This window comes from Aplidium turbinatum, chromosome 3 (genome assembly GCF_918807975.1).
Source record: "Aplidium turbinatum chromosome 3, kaAplTurb1.1, whole genome shotgun sequence".
Taxonomy (NCBI): domain Eukaryota; kingdom Metazoa; phylum Chordata; class Ascidiacea; order Aplousobranchia; family Polyclinidae; genus Aplidium; species Aplidium turbinatum.
This window is the reverse complement of record NC_137474.1, coordinates 9,421,929-9,441,092: the sequence shown is the minus strand read 5'-3', so window position 1 is coordinate 9,441,092 and position 19,164 is coordinate 9,421,929. Positions and strand designations below refer to the sequence as shown.

Here is a 19,164-nt window from a genome sequence, read left to right as displayed (position 1 = left end):
TCAGTTGCGGTGCGGTGTGCGGATAAAAATTTTGGGTTCGCTGCATCTCTAACATGCACTTCACAATCGCATTTCATGCAAATGTTTAGCAAGGTTGCCAGTCGGACGACTTTCTCTTCAAATTGTGCTCATTTTTATCACCACTTGCGGTGGGCTATATTTTGCTTCATGACGTTTTTAAGATTAGTTTTGAAAATACTGTAGTAGTTTTTGGTAAATAATATTGATGCAATTGTACCTAAAAAGTTAGAATTAAACCCCAATGCTGGTTACCTTTTCTTTGTGGCTCACAGAGGTTACAAATATAACAACTATAAAGAATACCAGAGTTTTCAATGTAGTGAATTTTTATAAGACAAAATAGACAATGCAAAAGTTGAAGTTTAAAAAAAGTTAATAATGTTGTAGGGATCCGCCTTCCAAAAATGTAGACAAATTTAACCTTGTTTTGGTCACTTTCCTGCATTTTTAGACCAAATAATGCTTTTTGATCAAGACACTTTTCTCATTTCACCAAATTAAAACCTAAATTCCGTAGACAATTCGGGTTTGAGATGAAAGTTTTTTTTGACGATCACAATTACTTATTGTGTCTGAAGTGTCGTAGCCTTCCCCAGTATAAAAGGCAATCCATTCCTTTTTTAAGCTAAATGAGGTCAGTTCAATAATTTTTTGAGCAATGTTTGTTTAGGAATAGGCCTAATGCATTATTTCCTTAGTTGTTTAACTCCACGTAAAATGTCTAACTTTAAATTCACTGCTAAACTCCATTAAATTTGCCAGAACCGAGCAATAAAAGGAGCAAATAGGCTACTGGTTTGAAAGCATTTTCAATACAAATAGCCTACTTTTAAAAAAGTTCTCGGCCTATCAAATAAAATGTTCAGTGACTATTTAGGCTATGGTTCAAAATAGTCCTGATCAAATCAGACAAACGAACTTGACCAGGCCACAATTATTTATAGCCCCTCTATTTTTTGCAGAAGTTAATGCAGTGAAAGGACTGATAGATTTGTTGAAAGGAGGAAGAACCAAAAACACTCAAAGCACGACTTTTTCATGACATCACACAGAGTGATCACGATATTTTTACTAAATATCGTTTATTAGACAAAAAATGACAAATAGGCTACCGTATCTGAATGAATTGTCCAGCTCAAAAAACGTCCAATTTTTATTGTCCACCTCTGTAGGCATTAAATCAATGTGAAAACGGATATTATAGGCTAGGTAGACAGCCAGAACTCAATAACGCCATGTATTGATACCAACACTCGTCAAAAATGTAGCAAAAATTTTCTGAACGACAAACAAGGCAATGATAGTTGCCCAACAACACATTTTTTTATTTTCCGTTGCAACCACGTTTATACTGTCCTATAAAAACAAAACTTTTTTAATTCAGAAACAAAACTGTACCCACACAAACAATTAATACATAAATGCAGTAGCAGATAAAAATTGTATTTCTGTTTGCCTGTTTATGATTAACGTAGCCACATCAACTTACGTTGAGCTAGATCTGTACATCTTTTGCAACAATTAGAAATAATGGTATCAGCACTTATTCGTCGTAACATAGATGTTTCCTTCTCCGAGTTGTTCTGCTTTACGGATTTCCCTTTTTATGTCCAGTCGGACTTATACTCAGACAGCAAATCAACCTCTTCCGCATTGATTCATCATCTGTAGACTATGAATCAATGTAAAAAACGATAAATTTGAGGTCTGGAATCAATTTAAAATTTAACAAAGATTCCGCACTTCTATCTATTGAAGTACTTTTGGCAGGGCCTGGTCGGGAGTTTTGGATGTTATCCAGTCCATGTAGCAAATTTCGTTCTTTTCACATTGCAAGAAAAAGATGGCTTTTGCTACATGGCTATAGAAGCTTAACATAAGAAGCACCTAGATGCAAAGAATTGACATAATTTTCTGCAAATTTTTGAAAAGAGTTTCCCAATAAAGCGGTAATGAAAATCAGTCAGCAAAGTAAAATGTAACGGATACGGATAGCGGAAAAACTGATTAAAAAGCGTCAAGAGATTCTCTCTTTACATAAAAAAAAGTATAAATCTGCATGGCTTCACTATCGAGCCAACTTTTGAAGATTTTTTCATGAAATTGATATTACAGAGCAGAATTTAGATTTTAGTTCATTTTACTACTGTAGTAAACCATGCTTAAACATTGGCTAAGGAGGTGAAATCTTTTAAAGTACGGCTTAAAAGTACGTAAATGTGTCAGTCAAAAATCCAGACAGGAATGCAACACTTTTCGCCAAGCCTCGTCAGTGCCAGGCCAGTGAGTTGATGAAGAGACCATTGTGGCTAGAATCGGATTGGTACTGACGAAGCCTAGTCAACGACTACAACATATGTCTACTATTGCGAATTATATCACTGGCGAACATTTATTTGAAAATCCTGCTCTTAGAAAAGCAGCTTAACAATGAAGTATACGGACCGAATATTAGGGTAATTTACATCTTCGTTTTTCAAAAACCTTTAGGCATGACGTGGTGAAGTCTAGGATATAAACTCTTCAACCAAAATTTTAGCACATTATAAAGTCATACAGATGTGGGGCATGGGCCTTGAAATTTCGAATACCTCAATTTCAAAACTACTGGTCGTAAAATGACAAAATTGGTGTCAAAATGCGCAGAAGAGATGATTTCCCATAACCACTTGGCTTCAAAATCTAAACTGGCGAAATCCTTTCTGTTTAGATTGAACCTCTGTAGACCTTGATTCAAAATAAAAATGGGGAATTTTGCTCGCTAGGTAACAGCTGCTAACATGAGATAGCTGAATTAACGATTCAAGAGAAAACGACACCGTTTTTAAACCAATCCAATATTGAATTTTAAATTCAGTGAATCAAGTACGAACAAAGCCAAGAAAAGATCCACTTCTTGCATTGCTTCAACGTCCCCGTATGTTTTGGCGTTTTGATGTCAAATAATGTAAAAAAATCGACTTTCGCAAGCCCAAAACAGTTTCCGACGCATAAACACAAATTTTCCACAACGTAAACAGAAAAGAAACTAAATATAAGAATGCAAAAGAACAAAAAAGGTAAAGACGGAACTAAACAACTCTATTTTGACATGACGTCGAACCATTGCCTTTTGTGACGTATTTCACGCTTGACATCACCTCAATGGTCAGTTCCTAGAAAAAAACAAAAACAAAATTAACAATTTTTTCTTGAATTAATAATAAAAGCGTCTGAAAACAATCCTTAAATGGGAGAGCTTCGTCTGAAGCTTAAATGCGGGCAGTATACATTATACAATACATTTCATACTTACAGAGGTTTTGAACCACCGACGAAAACTATGTTCACCGAGGTGAACAAAATTACTTGTAACTATTTACTCTAATCACCTACAAAATGCAAAACTGTCTTTGAAGAGTGTTGCGCACTCCGAAAGTTGAACCGCCTTCTTTTAATGTTCCCTTTCGTTGTTCACAAAACGACGTGCTTAATAAACGACTCGGACGTAGGGCGTAAATGATGTTGAGAAACCATGTGTGCATGCAAATGTAATGCTTAAGTAAAACCAGGGACGGAGACATATAACAATAGTGGGTATTTATGTCTTACGGCTTCGACATTTCAATAAGTTCAGAGTTGGGCTTGGATGTCATGTCAGTATGAAGTAGGCTCAACGAATCAACTCACAATGCTTTACCTGAACAAGGGTGGTTTTGTCATAGTCATGCCTGTGCCTATGAATGCATCTGTTGAGGGCCGAATAAAGTCGTTCCAGATCTTCTACTCGGAAAGACGCTGTCGCCTGCGGTGAAATCGACGTTAACATACCTTTCTAAAGGCTTGAAAGATATGATTTTTCAAAACAGTGAAAATTGGATCCAAATTATAACACGATACGATACATACCTGCACTGTGAAATGTAGAAGGTCTTTCAACTTCTGCTCATCCACAATGAGGGGCGGTGGGGGCGGCAGTGGGGGTGTGGGTGTGGCGCACTCGTCTTCCTTGTGAGAACGATTCCGCGAACGAAGAGTCATTCGACAAACAGTTTGAGGCTCCTTTTGACTTTCACCTGAAAAAAATACAACGCGAATTTGGAAGCACTGCTCAATGCTCATCGTACAAGGAAATCAAAAACAAAAAACTAATAATTTTTTTTCTATTTGTTGTATCAAGACTTATGTGAAGTTGTTAAAGAGTTCGATTAAGTTAAACAGGAGAGAAAAGAAGTGTTCTCAACGAGCGTTGTACCGCCGCCCTTTCGGAAGTCGGTGAGACATTCACGTTCTCAACCATGCAGCTGACGGCAGAAAAAATCACCATACCTGCTTCAAGCTTGGTATTCTCGTGGCCTTCCTCAAGATCTTCGGTTTCATTATTTTTTTCATTCAGCGAAGTATCGTTGGATGTTTCCATTGGTTCCACTTCTGCGTCGGCAACCGAAGATGGTTGTTCAGTATGATTATTTTCATCTGCATCCTCCAAGATTGAGGAAGAGCGAGACCTAGTCATTGATGTGTCTTCATCTTCTTGGTTTTTCACATCTTCTTTGCAGTCATCCAAGTTTTCATCAGCTGTTTCCACCATACTGGAGTCTGCCTCTACCGTGTCTTGAGTTTGTTTAGCTGGAGACTTTTTCATTTCCTCAACCTCCTCTGTTTTTAAGATGATTTGAGTAATTTCAGAATTCGTTTCCATCTTCTCTGGACCTTCTTTGGTTGAAGTTGGATTATGCTGTTCCTCTTCCAACGATTTATCTTCATCAAAATCCTTGTGAATGTTTATTGCCTCTGTTGTCGCATCACCGGCTGGTCCCATCTTGTTGACGATCTTGATATTTTCATCATCGTTTTCAATTGCAAGATCACTACTGGGAGGTTTTGTTTCAATGTCAACATCATTATTTGGAAGTTCTGTTTCCTCATTTTCAACTAAAGTCTTGAAAGATGTGTCCTGTTCATCTTCGGTGCCCAGCTTTCCTTCATCACTGACGTCCTCCTCCTCCTCATGATCGTCATCATGATCATCTTCATGATCATCTTCCTCTTGGTCGTTGTTATCCGCACCATCCTCATCATCGATCTAAGCAAAAATGAGTAAAATGTTGTTTTGGAATGTTTTGAAAACTCACTAAAAGATTTATCTTGTTGATTTGCAGTTTTGAAACAGTTGAGAACAGGGTCATTCCATGTCAACTCAACAGGGTGTGCAAGCTCGACCCTCTTAGATTTTCTTGAAATTCACACTAAAGTTTCATCTCATTATCTCAAGACGTTTAGAAATTATAGCCCTTCAAAGTCACCAAGGTCCCTCAAAATGCGTTCGCATGTAAATTTTCCTCCATGTTTGGGTCTTCACAACTTTTCATGTAAAGCATTTACAAATCTGAAATTTGGTATTCTGATTAAGAAGCAGCCCTAGTTTTCATATCAACCATCGAAATTGCTAATTTCAAATTAGTTTTAGATATAGAACCTTTCAAAAATTGAAATTTTTTACATTTGAAAAAATTACATCAATTTTTGATGTCCGCTATCTCCCAAACCAATAGTCCCAGAACTACCATTTTGCATATTATTATTCTATACTAGTTGGTAATTAACCCCCATGAGACTTACACTAAAAAAATGTGAAATTATTGAAGTTTGGAGGGTCCAAAGATGAAGCGCGAGCAAAAAAAAGCGCAAAATGTGCCATCTTGTGGTTAATATTTGACCCTGTGGACAGTCATTCAGGAAGTTGAAACTTTCAGAAAAAAATCTTCTTTGCCTAAGCTATAAACAGTTCAAGTTTCAAATATGTAACCCAACTCCTTCAATAGTAAATGCAACTGTGAAATCATGAGCTTGACCATCACATGCAAAAGTCTTGGGGGTGTGAGGTAGTGTGGCTTACTTGGCAAACATGAAAATGTTTTGAATTTTGCTGAGGACACCCTTTTAAATTGTGAAGTTGTCAGAAAAAATAACTCCTTCAAAACATTTTTGAATTTGAAATTGATTTAGGGGTGGCCCTCTCCCCCTGAAGTTCTGCGCCCTCCCCCAAAATACCAAATCTTTATATCTCAAAAACTGCTGGAGCTAGAGATACAGTTTTTGTGTCAAAAGATGCAGAAAACATGATTTTCTATCTGCTTTCTGAACAGTGATTGTGTCTATCTTGAGCAGAAAAGCAGTTATTTAAGAAAAAACTTGTTTTGGGTATTCTAGCACAAAACAGCGCTGAACAAGTATTGTGGTCCAAGCTATTCAATACACAAAGTTCATAAACTAACTTGTATAAAACTGGTTAGTTTCAAGATAAAAATGAAACTAAACAAACAAGCAAGCAAACAAAGAAAAAAAAGTCAAATGAATCAGTAATAGGTCACAACTCGCAGCTATAACTAAGTCAAATCAGGAGAGTTGTATTGTTTCATGTTTTTATGAATCTCTGCTATTTACTGTTGACTTTTTAAGATCATAGCATGCATAACCATCACAACGGGCAGATGGCTTTTCCGTGTTTCAGCATAATTATCTTTAAATGCCTTGCTCAATAGCGCATTGAGCTGGTAACAGTAAAATAAAGGAGCACTAACACAACAAAGCAAGTATGGTACTGTAGTTAGCAAAGCACATTCAACAGTATGAGGCAAAGAATATTGAACAGCATAATAATATAACTCCATACGTGTACAGGATATATTTGTCACAGGACATCCCCGGCCAGGAATAAAAAAAAAAAAATTTACACTGAGATTTGCAAGTCAGAACATCTTACATAAGACTTAAACACTGGAGGCAAAGTGACGGACACAAAAGATTGTGGCAAGTCATTACAATTCATTTGCAGTGTGATGACAAAATAATCATAATTCGATCATAGTCCATTGTGTTTAATCTGTACTGTCTGCCACCATGCCCTTGCAACTGTAGAAGACTTATTATACACAAAATATCCAGGAATGGAACCCAGTACTCATTCGTGAGTTGTGAGAGCATCTTCTGATGTGATGCTGCTACTACCTATTGCTGATTCATTTTTTTTTTCTTTGTTTGCTTGCTTGTTTGTTTAGTTTCATTTTTACCTTGAAACTAACCAGCTATACAAGTTAGTTTATGAACTTTGTGCATTGAATAACTTGGACCAAAATACTTGTTCAGCGCTGCTTTGTGCTGGAATACCCAAAACAGGCTTTTTGAAATAACTGCTTTTCTACTCAAGATAGGCACAATCACTGTTCAGAAAGCAGATAGGAAATCATGTTTTCTGCATCTTTTGACACAAAAACTGTATCTCTAGCTCCAGCAGTTTTTGAGATATAAAGATTTGGTATTTTGGGGGAGGGCGCAGAACTTCAGGGGGAGAGGGCCACCCCTAAATCAATTTTAAAATCAAAAATGTTTTGAAGGAGTTATTTTTTCTGACAACTTCACAATTTAAAAGGGTGTCCTCAGCAAAATTCAAAACATTTTCATGTTTGCCAAGTAAGCCACACTACCTCACACCCCCAAGACTTTTGCATGTGATGGTCAAACTCATGATTTCACAGCTGCATTTACTATTGAAGGAGTTGGGTTACATATTTGAAACTTGAACTGTTTATAGCTTAGGCAAAGAAGATTTTTTTCTGAAAGTTTCAACTTCCTGAATGACTGTCCACAGGGTCAAATATTAACCACAAGATGGCGCATTTTGCGCTTTTTTTGCTCGCGCTTCATCTTTGCACCCTCCAAACTTCAATAATTTCAAATTTTTTTTAGTGTAAGTCTCACGGGGGTTAATTACCAACTAGTATAGAATAATAATATGCAAAATGGTAGTTCTGGGACTATTGGTTTGGGAGATAGCGGACATCAAACATTGATGTAATTTTTTCAAATGTAAAAAATTTCAATTTTTAAAAGGTTCTATATCTAAAACTAATTTGAAATTAGCAATTTCGATGGTTGATATGAAAACTAGGGCTGCTTCTTAATCAGAATACCAAATTTCAGATTTGTAAATGCTTTACATGAAAAGTTGTGAAGACCCAAACATGGAGGAAAATTTACATGCGAACGCATTTTGAGGGACCTTGGTGACTTTGAAGGGCTATAATTTCTAAACGTCTTGAGATAATGAGCTGAAATTTTTTTTGTGTTCATTATACATTAATATGAAACTTTAGTGTGAATTTCAAGAAAATCTAAGACGGTCGAGCTTGCACTTTTCCAAAAACCTGTTGAGTTGGCATAGAATGACCCAACAGAAAAGTATAATCATCATCCGCTCACCCTGATTCTCTTCTTTGCCCTTCGAATGACCCCGGATGCCCAGGTTGATCTTCTTCGCTTCTTTCTTGGAGGAGCATGATGGGATTTACTTAACTCTGACTCATCTTGCTGCATTTCTAAGGAAGACTTTCCATCTTCTACAGTGGCGTTTACTTCAACTGTCATTTGAAGACAATGGGTATTGGTTGAGTATGATGAAAATGTATGCATGAAAATATGCAAGCTTACTTTTAAAAACACGGCAAATAAAGAGGCTTCATTAAATGACTCGCTTATGTTTTTGGCTACGATTTGTTGTTTTTAAATAAAACAATAAGAATGTGATTGGCTAAAATAAGTAGTCAATCATTGAAGGTACTGTACTACATGGTTAAAGGAAAGAAATTGGGCAGATGTAAGAAAAGCCAACATTCTGCTGGGAAATGACGCATGATGATCATGAACGTAAGTGTTGCTGTGGAGTTTTATGGCAGAATCTATACGACGACGCTAACGAGACTGAAGCACGCTGGTACATCGCTGTACCTGTTGTGCATATAATTTTAGTCACTTTGTCCAGCAAACGATTTAAGTTTACCTTGCTTCTCTGCTTGTAATTGGCGTTGTTTTGCTTTTGGAAGCACGTTGAAATAAGACGGGGCAAACTTAAGGGGGTTGGCGTTTCTTTTTCTTCTGGCTTCTGTCACTTCGTTGCAGAGCTTTTCGAAGTTGGGATCCAATTCCTCTTGAATAATGGCGGTGGCGATGTCTTTAAGAAGGCACGCTCGGTGGCGGATTGCTTTGTCTGTCGTTAGATAAGGCTCACTTGGTCAAACAGTTACAAACGCAAAAGCACAACTAACACAGCAAATAAAGGATTGAAAAATTTGGCATCAATTGCGCGGAGATGGAATGTGTTGGCTTTGTCAGACTACTTTCAATGACACAAATGACATGTAAAAGTAGTGTTGTAGGCTACCAGGTAGGAGTTTTGCCCCAAACAGTGTTTTTTCAACATTATATTCGCTATACAACGACATTTTTGAAGCACGCTCGATATCCAGATAGCAAACTAGTCTTTCTTTTACATCAATTTAACGTTTGAAAACATATGAAGATGTTGCATTGATGCAAAAGAGAACTGATTTGGTGAGAACAACTGCCAACAAGGGTTTGTAATGAAAAACGTTCTTAAACACGGTTGAGACAAACCTTCTGCGCACACGTCTGGGTTATATTCCAAAGCATTGCAGCATATGAGGTTGATGTCGGCAACGAATGAAGCCACATTGTTGTACTTGTGCTGGTCTATCTTGTTCATCATGGTCGATATGTCCATTGGCTCGTCTATGACCTCCGTGTAATCTGTCACTTCCTCAATATCGACCGGCTTCAAAAACACCTGGGAAGACGCCATTTTGATAGTGAGGTCACTTTGTTAAACCATAAACAAATGAAACCAAGCAACGGCACTTACCCTAATGTAAAAAAATAAACTAAAAATTGCAAACGTTTTCGGCTATACAAGCACAACATGTTAGCCCTCGTCAAGCGCATGAACAACTGATACACATGACATGAATATGACCTACGATGCTTTGATTTGAGATGCGGAATTGTTTGTTTGCAAGCAGCCAAAAACGCTTGCATAGTTATGTTTCACTTTGCTGTGCGTAAGAACCATGTATACTGGGATGTTTCATTTTTTCACGATTTTTGAAATTGAAAATGCTTGGGGTCTAATCAGATCGGATTTTGGCCACATACAGCCGATCCAAAATATTTTTTCGATCGGACGACTTTTAGAGGGTGCGCGACCCTCCCAAAGTTTGAAAATTTGAAGCGTGGGAAAATTTGCAGGAAGTATGCGATATCTCGGTAACGGAAGGAGATAGGAAGACGGGCAAGGTGTTAACTTGTTCGGAATGGCCAACTTCCTATCTGCGCTTAATACATTTTACTACCCTATCTGCAACGGAAAAAAAGTTAATTGCGAAAAACTGTTTTTTTCATATTTTCGATGTTTTCTTCCCAGTTCTACAGAAGCAAATCCCTTCCAGTAACTGCAGTGATGACAAATGACATTTTTTACGAACAAAAGGTTTTGTTAAATGCACTTTGATCTAACAATGCAGGTGGACGACTTGTAGAAAATTATACTGTGCTTTTTAAATTTTCAGAACTACATTCTTGTTCGAGTTTGTAGTAAGAAGATTTGTTAATTATAATGTATAGGGTTGTTTTGAGAAGCTCCCGTTGCAGATTGAGTCGATGTCATTCGCCATCTGCTGGTATAATTTACCATGGATTGTCATTGCAGGTGTTAAGATTTAAGTATTGGCTATTTGTACCCAGAAGTAGTTAGTTCAATTGCTATTATGCCAGAAACAAGACTTGACGCCAGTGAGACATTGCAGAAATTTGAAAAGCTGCCAGGGAATGTACTACCCACAAACATAAGCGTTCTTCACCACTACATTTTTTTATGCAAGCAATGCAGTGAAACGAATCCCAAGTTCTTTAAGAAGCCTCCATGTTTTGCTGATGTCAAGGGACAGTTGATAAATGATATAGTTCATGTTTGGGTTAGTGCCAGCCTTCCGGTGATAAGCATCATTCGAGTTGAGACCAGGTTAAAACTGCTCATAAACAAATTTAAGGCAATCAAGAAAAGAAAACAGCCACAGACGGGAGCGACAGAAGGTATATTCCATGAGCTGTTTGATATCTGCAAGTGTAAATGTGCCATTCCATCACAGGTGAAGTTTTACAACGGCAAACTTTCTTGTAGCTGTCAATGGATGCACCGTATCCCAGAAGAGGAGGTTGAGTTTTTGCAAGATCAAAGTTCTGCTAGCAAGATGTTTATTACTGCATCTCGCGACAGATCTTTTACTTTAAGGGTAAAAAAATAGATTGAGTCATCAGAGTTCTTACCAGCAAAAGTTACCAAGTGAAGATGAACCATCTTGCTCTTATTCGACCAGCTCAGAAACTTCCAGCCTGGTAGCACAGGAGAGGCTAAGGCGAAGACCTGCAGATATGATTACACCTGATATAACCGTTTCCAGCAGTGAGTCTTCGGAAGATGAGACACGAGGCTTAATTCTTGATCCTGATTTCGCCAAGACAGCAGTAACAGGTGGCAAGATGTACACAAAAAAACGAAAAATTGCCGTAAGTTCTTTAAGCTGTATGTTAGCTGACCGGCGAAACACTTCTACTCGCCAACAATCTGACCAGTTGCTTGCATGTGCTGGTGACGATATTGCTGCCTCACCGACTACCATGTATAGATGTAGGGAGAAAACAAGAAAGCTGTGTTTGGAAAAATGTGATGATGACATCTCTGCTTCCGATTTCCTGCAGCTTCATTATGATGATCGAAATGTGCATGGTATGGATCGTTATGTGTTTTTGGTTCAAACGCATGATCGAGCAAAGAACAAAACTATGGAAGGAGTTATCGGAGTAAAGTCTTTTCTCAAGGAAATTTCTGTTAATAGTGGAGCTGTCTTTAATGCGATTATTGGTGCATGTGGTGCATTTAAGCAATGCTAAAGAATAATCATTAAGTGTTACATGCCGGCAGTAATTTTTATTCTTGGGTAACATGCCCGAATTTTCGTTCTACATGATGTTGCTTATTTGTTTTGCTTTCACTGGTCATGACTGGGGGATCCCTGTTCCTGCGTTTGAGTACCTCTAGTCCGCAAGTATTGTACATACTGTTGAATTTATGATTTTCTTCGCGTTCACATGGTGTATGACTCTTGATTTGCACAGCCACGTCAATGTCAACTGTTTTGTTTAATTACTCTGTGTTGGTAGCTTATGCTGAAACGTTTACATGTGAGAGACACTGTGCGATAGGAGATGACGGTATTCTAAGCCAATCGTGAAAGGAAGTCCATTGTTGTGTAACATTCGATGCACACTTGTACCCTATGCCATAGCACATGTTTGTTGCTCTCTATAACTTGTAATCACTGTAGTTACTGGTTCCAAGGGTTTTGCTTCTGTAGAACGAAACATCAAAAATATGAAAAAAACAGTTTTTTGCAATTAACTTTTTTTTCGTTGCAGATAGGGTAGCAAAATGTATTAAACGCAGATAGGAAGTTGGCCATTCCGCACAAGTTGACACCTTACACGTCTTCCTATCACTTTCCGTTACCGAAATATCGCATATTTCCTGCAAATTTTCCCACGCTTCAAATTTTCAAACTTTGGGGGGGCCGCGCACCCTCTAAAAGTCGTCCAATCGAAAAAATATTTTGGATCGGTTGTTTGTGGCCAAAATCCGATCTGATTAGACCCCAAGCATTTTTGATTTCAAAAATCGTGAAAAAATGAAACATCCTAATTGTATACATTAGTTTAAACGAGAATGACACTGATCAATGCCGATGGGAGTCATCAACACATGCTCTCCACGACCTGGAACGTCACGTTGTCGACGTGGAGGCTTGCGTGCATTGATGACTCCCGTCAGGCGCGGCCAACATGGGGTTACCCACGCATGCTGGAACAACTGCAGATGAGATGTCAGACTAAAAACGATCTAAACCTGATGCTATGATCATACGAAACAAGAAACACACGCAAAGCGCAAATGGTTGCAGCAACTGTGGCTTTGATAGGCTAAAAGCAAAATCGTGGTACATACTGAGTCTGACCATAATCACCTACAACACCACGATTTTTTAGAGTTTTCAGAAAAAAAAACATATTATTTTTATTTAAAGATAAACATTATTAAATTTAAAAAACGTCTTCACCAGAACTCAAACACAGAAGAATTTTGAGTGACCTTTTCATTAAGTAGAGAATCATTATCCACGTAACAAGCGACTTGACTCACCTTGAACCTTCGATCCTGTGCCAACCGGGTGAGCACGTCTCGGAGGAAGAGTCTTAGACTTCTCATGGTAGACTCTTCCTCCAGTTCGATTTTTTCAATCTCTTGCTCCGTCAGCTCAGCCACCTTGGGTGGAGGAGCCTTCTCAAGGACTTCTAGACGCTGCATCTCTGAAACCAAGCAAACAGTTCACTATGTTTTTTTTTCAGCATCAAAGTTTTTTTTTTCCTTTTTTTAAGGCGAATATGCTAAGTAGGCTCTCACTAGGTTACGGGCTGTCAAAGTACATTGCTAAAATCTTTAGACCTAGATTTGAGCTAAAGTCATTTGTTGTTGTCCATATCTTAGTTCACAAAGCCGGTGTCTTGAAACATAAAAGTTACTGAGCGACAACGTAAAAGTGAAACAAACGCGTAGATTACATAGTAGGTGGCCAAAAAATTGAATTGAGCGTGTAGAAGTCGTTTGGATACGAATGAAGTTATACGTACGTTTTCTAAATTTATTGACTGGAGGATTCTTGGCAAATCGAAGGAAAACAGGAGCAAAGAACACAGTTCTTTCTTCTTCGGTGGGAAGTCGCATTACAAACACTTCCTTGCGATCTTCGCAAAACAACGACGACAAGTCAGGAGAAAGATCTTCATATGGACAGTTTGCAGTGGCTGGAAAGTAATGTCACTTTATGGTTCTATGTCCAAAAAAGGCCGTTTAGTAGTTATGCAAGGCATCAAGTACAAATGAGAGAGTGCAGCACCGATGACGTAAATGCCAAAGCTTTGCAATTCAGAACCAATATTTCGAGACGATAAAGGTGACGACCGGTATGTCAACACATCTTTCGTGAAATCGTGATGTTGAAAAACGCAATTCAAACGTTAAGAAATACTGCAAAAAGGCAAAGTAATGATTGAAATAAAAGTGTAAAACAAGCAAAGTAAGCTATAAAATATACATGTAAGCCAACATTTTACCAATTAAAGCCACAGGGGAGGATGCAGGTAAAGTCATGAGGAGAGCTTCAAATGCATGGAGCACGGTGGATGTTGCGGACTCCCACCATGAAGGCACGTTGGGGATGTAGATGATGCTCGGAGAAGTACGGCGCGCTTCTCGAAATATCTACAGCACAAAAAATGTTCAAATCAATGCTGCATAGAAACGGTGAGCTATGAATGTAAAATAAACACGAAAGCGGTTCGCATCGATAAACAAGATTCCAGACAGCGAAAATTCGTCATTTTTACATTGATTTAACGTCTCCAGACGTAATGTTGATAAAATAAAATGACGGATGTTGCTGTCTGGGACAGTACCAGTGTATAATTCTGTCGAAAAAATACGTCTTTTAAACGTTGATTCAATGTCTGCCAACAGTAACGGAGATTTTTTTGGTTAAAATGATTTACTGAAAGATACCTGGGAGCACGCTTCCTCTGGCATCCGTGCAGCTGTTCCATAGAGAGCGGGAATGTCAAGAAGATGGACCGGGATCCCTTCAAGATCGTGGAGCAATGCTGGTGCCAGATGGGAAGTTTGTCCATCTCCTCTTTCGCCACACACCAGCAAACGTGGACGATGCACAATAGAGTCTCTGGATGACAAGATCAATAAAAACGTTTCATCTCTCTAGAGGAGCCAAACGTTCGCATATCTCTTGGAATCTTCTAAGATCCAAAGAAACATGATGTCAATGGTAAAGCTCATGGTTTTTTTATGGTCATTTGTAATTGACATGGCTTTGAAGATGGATGGGAAGAGAAAACGGGGACGTTCAAATAAAACAGAAGAATGAGGCAGAAGGTCAGACTGAAAGAGACATATGGGATAAACAGAATGAGATGGAGTGAAGACAATCGGTGCAAGGAAAGAATCGGCCACTCCCTCCAGTAGCGACAAAACCGAATTTGAATGATGATGATTTCAATCAGATGTTAAATCTTTGCTTTATTCAATAAAATCATAAAAAGCATTGTATTTTGCTTGAGCACGAACCAAATTTAGTGAGAAAAGCTTTGAGATACAAATATACTTTAAAAAACATTACATCACATGGTAACCCAAATTGGTCACTGTTACTAAGATTGTTAGCATACCGATAGGCGTAAGTCGACAGTCCACTAAGCAATGATTGAGGTATAACAAGGCCATTAAGAGAAAGAGGTATAATAGATTGTGAATTGTCGTCTTCCATATCACTCTCCGAATCGCTCATATGCGTTACACTGCTGCTGGTGTTTGGATTGTCGTTCGGTGTGTTGCTTTTTAAGATTTTTGATTTCTCTGAAAAAAAAAAAAAAAAAATTGAATATGTTTTCCACTTGCCGATTTAATGCGACATGAAATCGAGACGAGGAAATAAAAGCAAATCCAGCTGCCAACAGTACTCACTGTGGACTGTGGGGAACAAGTTGGCGAGTTGGCTCACTGCACCATGCAGTGTATTGAGCAGCAGGGGCTTCACAGTGGCATGCAAGGCTTGGCCTGGACTAGCGTCAGACCTCTGCGCTGTAGGTACGACATTCTGAAAGATTAAAAAAGTTAAAAAGAAAATTACAGACTGCACTGCCGTTGTGAAAGCATGGACGTCTTTGTTCCGTTTGCTGTGAATACTGAGTAGTGGGAAAAGAACTTTTTTAACATAATTGCAATTGCAAGTTATGAACAAAAAAAACCAAAAAAAACACTAAAATTATGTTTCGCTGATATATGCTTTGCAAGAAGCCTTGTTTCCAGTGACAAAGTTTGTTTGAACAAATTTTTCGCAGCTGCATTTTTTGACTTGAACGCTTTCAAAACTACACGCTTCAACTGAAGTTCCATCAACACTAGAGCTTATTCAACAATGTCATGACAAGAGAAGTCAGATCACACACACAAATGGCTATTCTTCACAAACGACATAGGCTACTAAGTTAAGCATTTGTTCAGATAGTTAATGAAGTTTCGTGGAACGAAGAGCCGTCTAATGATCTACATATGGAACCTATGAAAGTAAGATCTGCTGATCAACAAACCCTCATGGCTTTGAAGAAATCCGTGGCCTCAATGTCAATTGTATTCACGTTGAGCTTAAGCTTTTCGCTTGATGCATAGATTTGTGGGTAACGACGCCGCAGTGCAAATAATGCTGACTCAGCACAAAGAGCCTGCAAATGATTAAAAATGGGAGTGATGTGTTTTACAGAATAATAAACTTAAAAGGGATTTAGATATTTGTTTATTTGTAACATTGAATGAAGCATCAACAAGATTGAAAAGTTTGACATCATCTTTATTATTACTATGGTGGACTGGAAACTATAGCGACACTACATACACATTACACACATAGCGATACTACTTCAAACTAAGTACATTGAAATTAAATGAAAAAAATTGAACTGTTTTACTTTTTGAACTCAATTCTGTCTGAAAGAGTAGGTTATGCCATGAAACCACTGACCATGATGTCAGCGCCACAGTATCCGACAGTCTTCTCTGCCAAATCATTCAACAGATCATCACCGGGTGGAGGAGACCATTTTTTAGTGTGGATGTTCAGAATGTCCCGCCTCGCCTGAAGAGCAAAAAAGAAACTTGCACAGAGCGTGTAAAAGAATGAAAAGAACGTGTACTTAAAATTTGAAATATCTTCAGCACAAGTATCACCAGCAACATGCGACTGTTGTTTAGAACAACACTTAATGATGTGGTTGATTATTATGGACGCGAAAATTGGCTTCCTTGCTTTTCCTTCCGCTAGATATAAACTGACATAACGAAAGGTTAGGTCAAGGATACAAAAAAGTGTAAAACGAAACGTGTATAATTTATTTAATGATGAAGCTTTATATAAAAAGGTTACAGTACATCTAGTTGTATCAACATTTCCATTTTAGTTATCTTGCAAAGTTACGGTTGATGGTGGCAAGGAGAACACTCAACAATACCTTTTTATCAGGAAGAGGAAACAAAAATTCTCTGTCAAATCTTCCAGGTCTGCGAAGAGCTGGGTCGATTGAATCAATCCTGTTTGTAGCTCCTGGTGAAATAAACAAAAAAAATCTAGAAAAAATAGCAATTCTCCAAAATCATAAACATCACCGCAGGCAAATGCTTATTGTTGTAAAAAGACGTAATTTAAACGTAATAGACATGTACCAATAACTATAATTTCTCCTCTGTTATCCAAACCATCCATCAGACCGAGCAAGGTGGAGACAATGGAAGAATGGATCTGATCTTGTCTTGAGGATCTTACCGGAGCCAGGCCATCAATTTCGTCAAAGAAGATAATTGATGGACGCATTTGATAAGCCTGGAAAATTAATCAAAGTTATTTCCGGTACAACTCCAGATCCATTTCAACGTACAATAACACAAAACAAAACGCATTACTTTTATTCATATTGAAGCTATATCGTAAAGGCACTAAAAACATGCGGTCATCTAAGTCGAGGTGACCTCAACATTAGATATTTTACTATGTACATTGTACAAATTAAGACTTATTTCACAAAGGATGTGTTATAATGGAATTGTAATATATTTGTTAATCGTCAGTGACGTCATCATATCGGTCACCACTGACTAAAATCTGCAAAGCTCCACAACAAAAAAAGAGAACAAATTTTTTTGTTAAAATATTCCTTTTTTTACAAATTTTAACATTGCAAGATGTTCTGCGACGTAACGAAAAAGGAACTCACAAGCGCCCTCACCTGGTCAAACAGCAAGCGCAGTTGCCTTTCTGACTCTCCTACCCACTTGCTCAAGCAATCCGCTCCTTTTCTCATGAAGAAAGCTACCTTTCTTCCCTCAGTCGAGCATTCGTTTGCAAGTGCACGTGCCATCAATGTTTTGCCAGTGCCCGGAGGGCCGTAGAATAGACAACCCCTGGAAGAACATCGTATTTTGAACACTGCAAATTATCCCAAGATTCACGTAGCTCAGGGGCGTGCAACGGCGTTTTCAAGGGATGATTACAATAGTTTGGTTCTGACCTGCGGGTCAAACTACTGATAGTGATACAGGCGAACCAAACAAAAAGACTTATACCTGGGTGGATGAATATGAAATTTCTCAAACACTTCTGGGTACATGAGAGGGAAAACAACCATCTCCTTGAGTGAGCGAACATGCTTTTGGTGACCTCCAACAGAAGTAAACATCACCTGCAGAGAAACAAAGCAACTGTCGTCATTTTAACTGCGTGGTATAGCGGCCGACTTTGTCGCATCATTGTTGATGAACATCCTTACTTTGGCTTCTATTTATTAACTCATTTCCGTGAAAGTAATAAGCAAATGCAACATCGAAGTCGTTAGGATGTTCAGCACCAGCGACGTAAAATAGTAATTGACAAAACTGCAAGCTGTGGCAGGTTAAAACAGACACAGAATGGCGGCGCACAAATATAGGACAGAGAGCGCATTCGGCGACTTACACTTTTGTCAACGTTCATTGGATCCACGTCGGCCAGCGAGGAACCGATCTTTCTTCGTTCATTCGCGAATCCATGTTTGGCTAGGTCATTGAACGATAAGTTCATAGGCAGGCACCTTAAAATTAACTCAATGATGAAACACAACCACAAAAACTAATACAAAGCTAGTCAAGATTGTTAAATGCAGCAATGGGTTGTTAAGAAAATGCCCCAAAATGAATAGACTGTTGAATTTTGATTGGTGTTGCAATTTTTCGTGTGTTGCAGTTTCGCCAGCTAAGGCATCCTCACCTGTTTCTGGCTTTATCCATGCTCTTTTTCTTTCTCCTTTTGAATTTGGCTTCATCGTCGTCTGACTCTGTAGTCCCACTGCTGGATGCTCCCTTACATATTATGGAAAAAGGTAAATATGAAATAATCTAAAGACAATAGAAAATTAGAAATAATAACAACATCATTCAGCTTCTACTGTTGAAATTAAAAAAGAAAAATAACAAGGACGTGGCTGTATCTACTGCACTAGTGCGGCCAGATAAGGAATTCTTCCACAATTTGAGAAAAATTCAAAGCCGTTGAGAACAAAAACATATCATTTCTGGAAAAATTTGAAGTCCTAGCCAAAGAGCAAAACCAA

At 38.2% G+C, this 19,164-nt stretch overlaps 1 protein-coding gene across 2 annotated transcripts in view; it reads right to left on the bottom strand.

The window, feature by feature from the left end:
- Positions 1-1,015: 1,015 nt before the first annotated feature.
- LOC145766139 (uncharacterized) overlaps positions 1,016-19,164 on the bottom strand; it is a 32,890-nt gene continuing 14,741 nt past the window's right edge. The window contains exons 10-30 of one of the 2 annotated variants that reach the window (XM_082577795.1): positions 18,822-18,949; positions 18,531-18,645; positions 18,143-18,258; positions 17,806-17,980; positions 17,246-17,402; positions 17,035-17,126; positions 16,548-16,661; positions 16,120-16,251; positions 15,494-15,626; positions 15,199-15,385; positions 14,522-14,696; positions 14,077-14,224; positions 13,594-13,767; positions 13,106-13,272; positions 9,454-9,643; positions 8,840-9,046; positions 8,263-8,420; positions 4,330-5,086; positions 3,910-4,076; positions 3,701-3,805; positions 1,016-3,176 (exon numbers count right to left, since the gene is read on the bottom strand). In XM_082577795.1, the coding sequence (XP_082433921.1) occupies positions 3,093-3,176; positions 3,701-3,805; positions 3,910-4,076; positions 4,330-5,086; positions 8,263-8,420; positions 8,840-9,046; positions 9,454-9,643; positions 13,106-13,272; positions 13,594-13,767; positions 14,077-14,224; positions 14,522-14,696; positions 15,199-15,385; positions 15,494-15,626; positions 16,120-16,251; positions 16,548-16,661; positions 17,035-17,126; positions 17,246-17,402; positions 17,806-17,980; positions 18,143-18,258; positions 18,531-18,645; positions 18,822-18,949 (3,681 nt within the window). In that variant the 3' untranslated portion in view covers positions 1,016-3,092. The remainder of the gene's footprint in view (positions 3,177-3,700; positions 3,806-3,909; positions 4,077-4,329; positions 5,087-8,262; positions 8,421-8,839; positions 9,047-9,453; positions 9,644-13,105; positions 13,273-13,593; positions 13,768-14,076; positions 14,225-14,521; positions 14,697-15,198; positions 15,386-15,493; positions 15,627-16,119; positions 16,252-16,547; positions 16,662-17,034; positions 17,127-17,245; positions 17,403-17,805; positions 17,981-18,142; positions 18,259-18,530; positions 18,646-18,821; positions 18,950-19,164) is intronic. The other variant, XM_082577796.1, reaches the window with a different exon arrangement.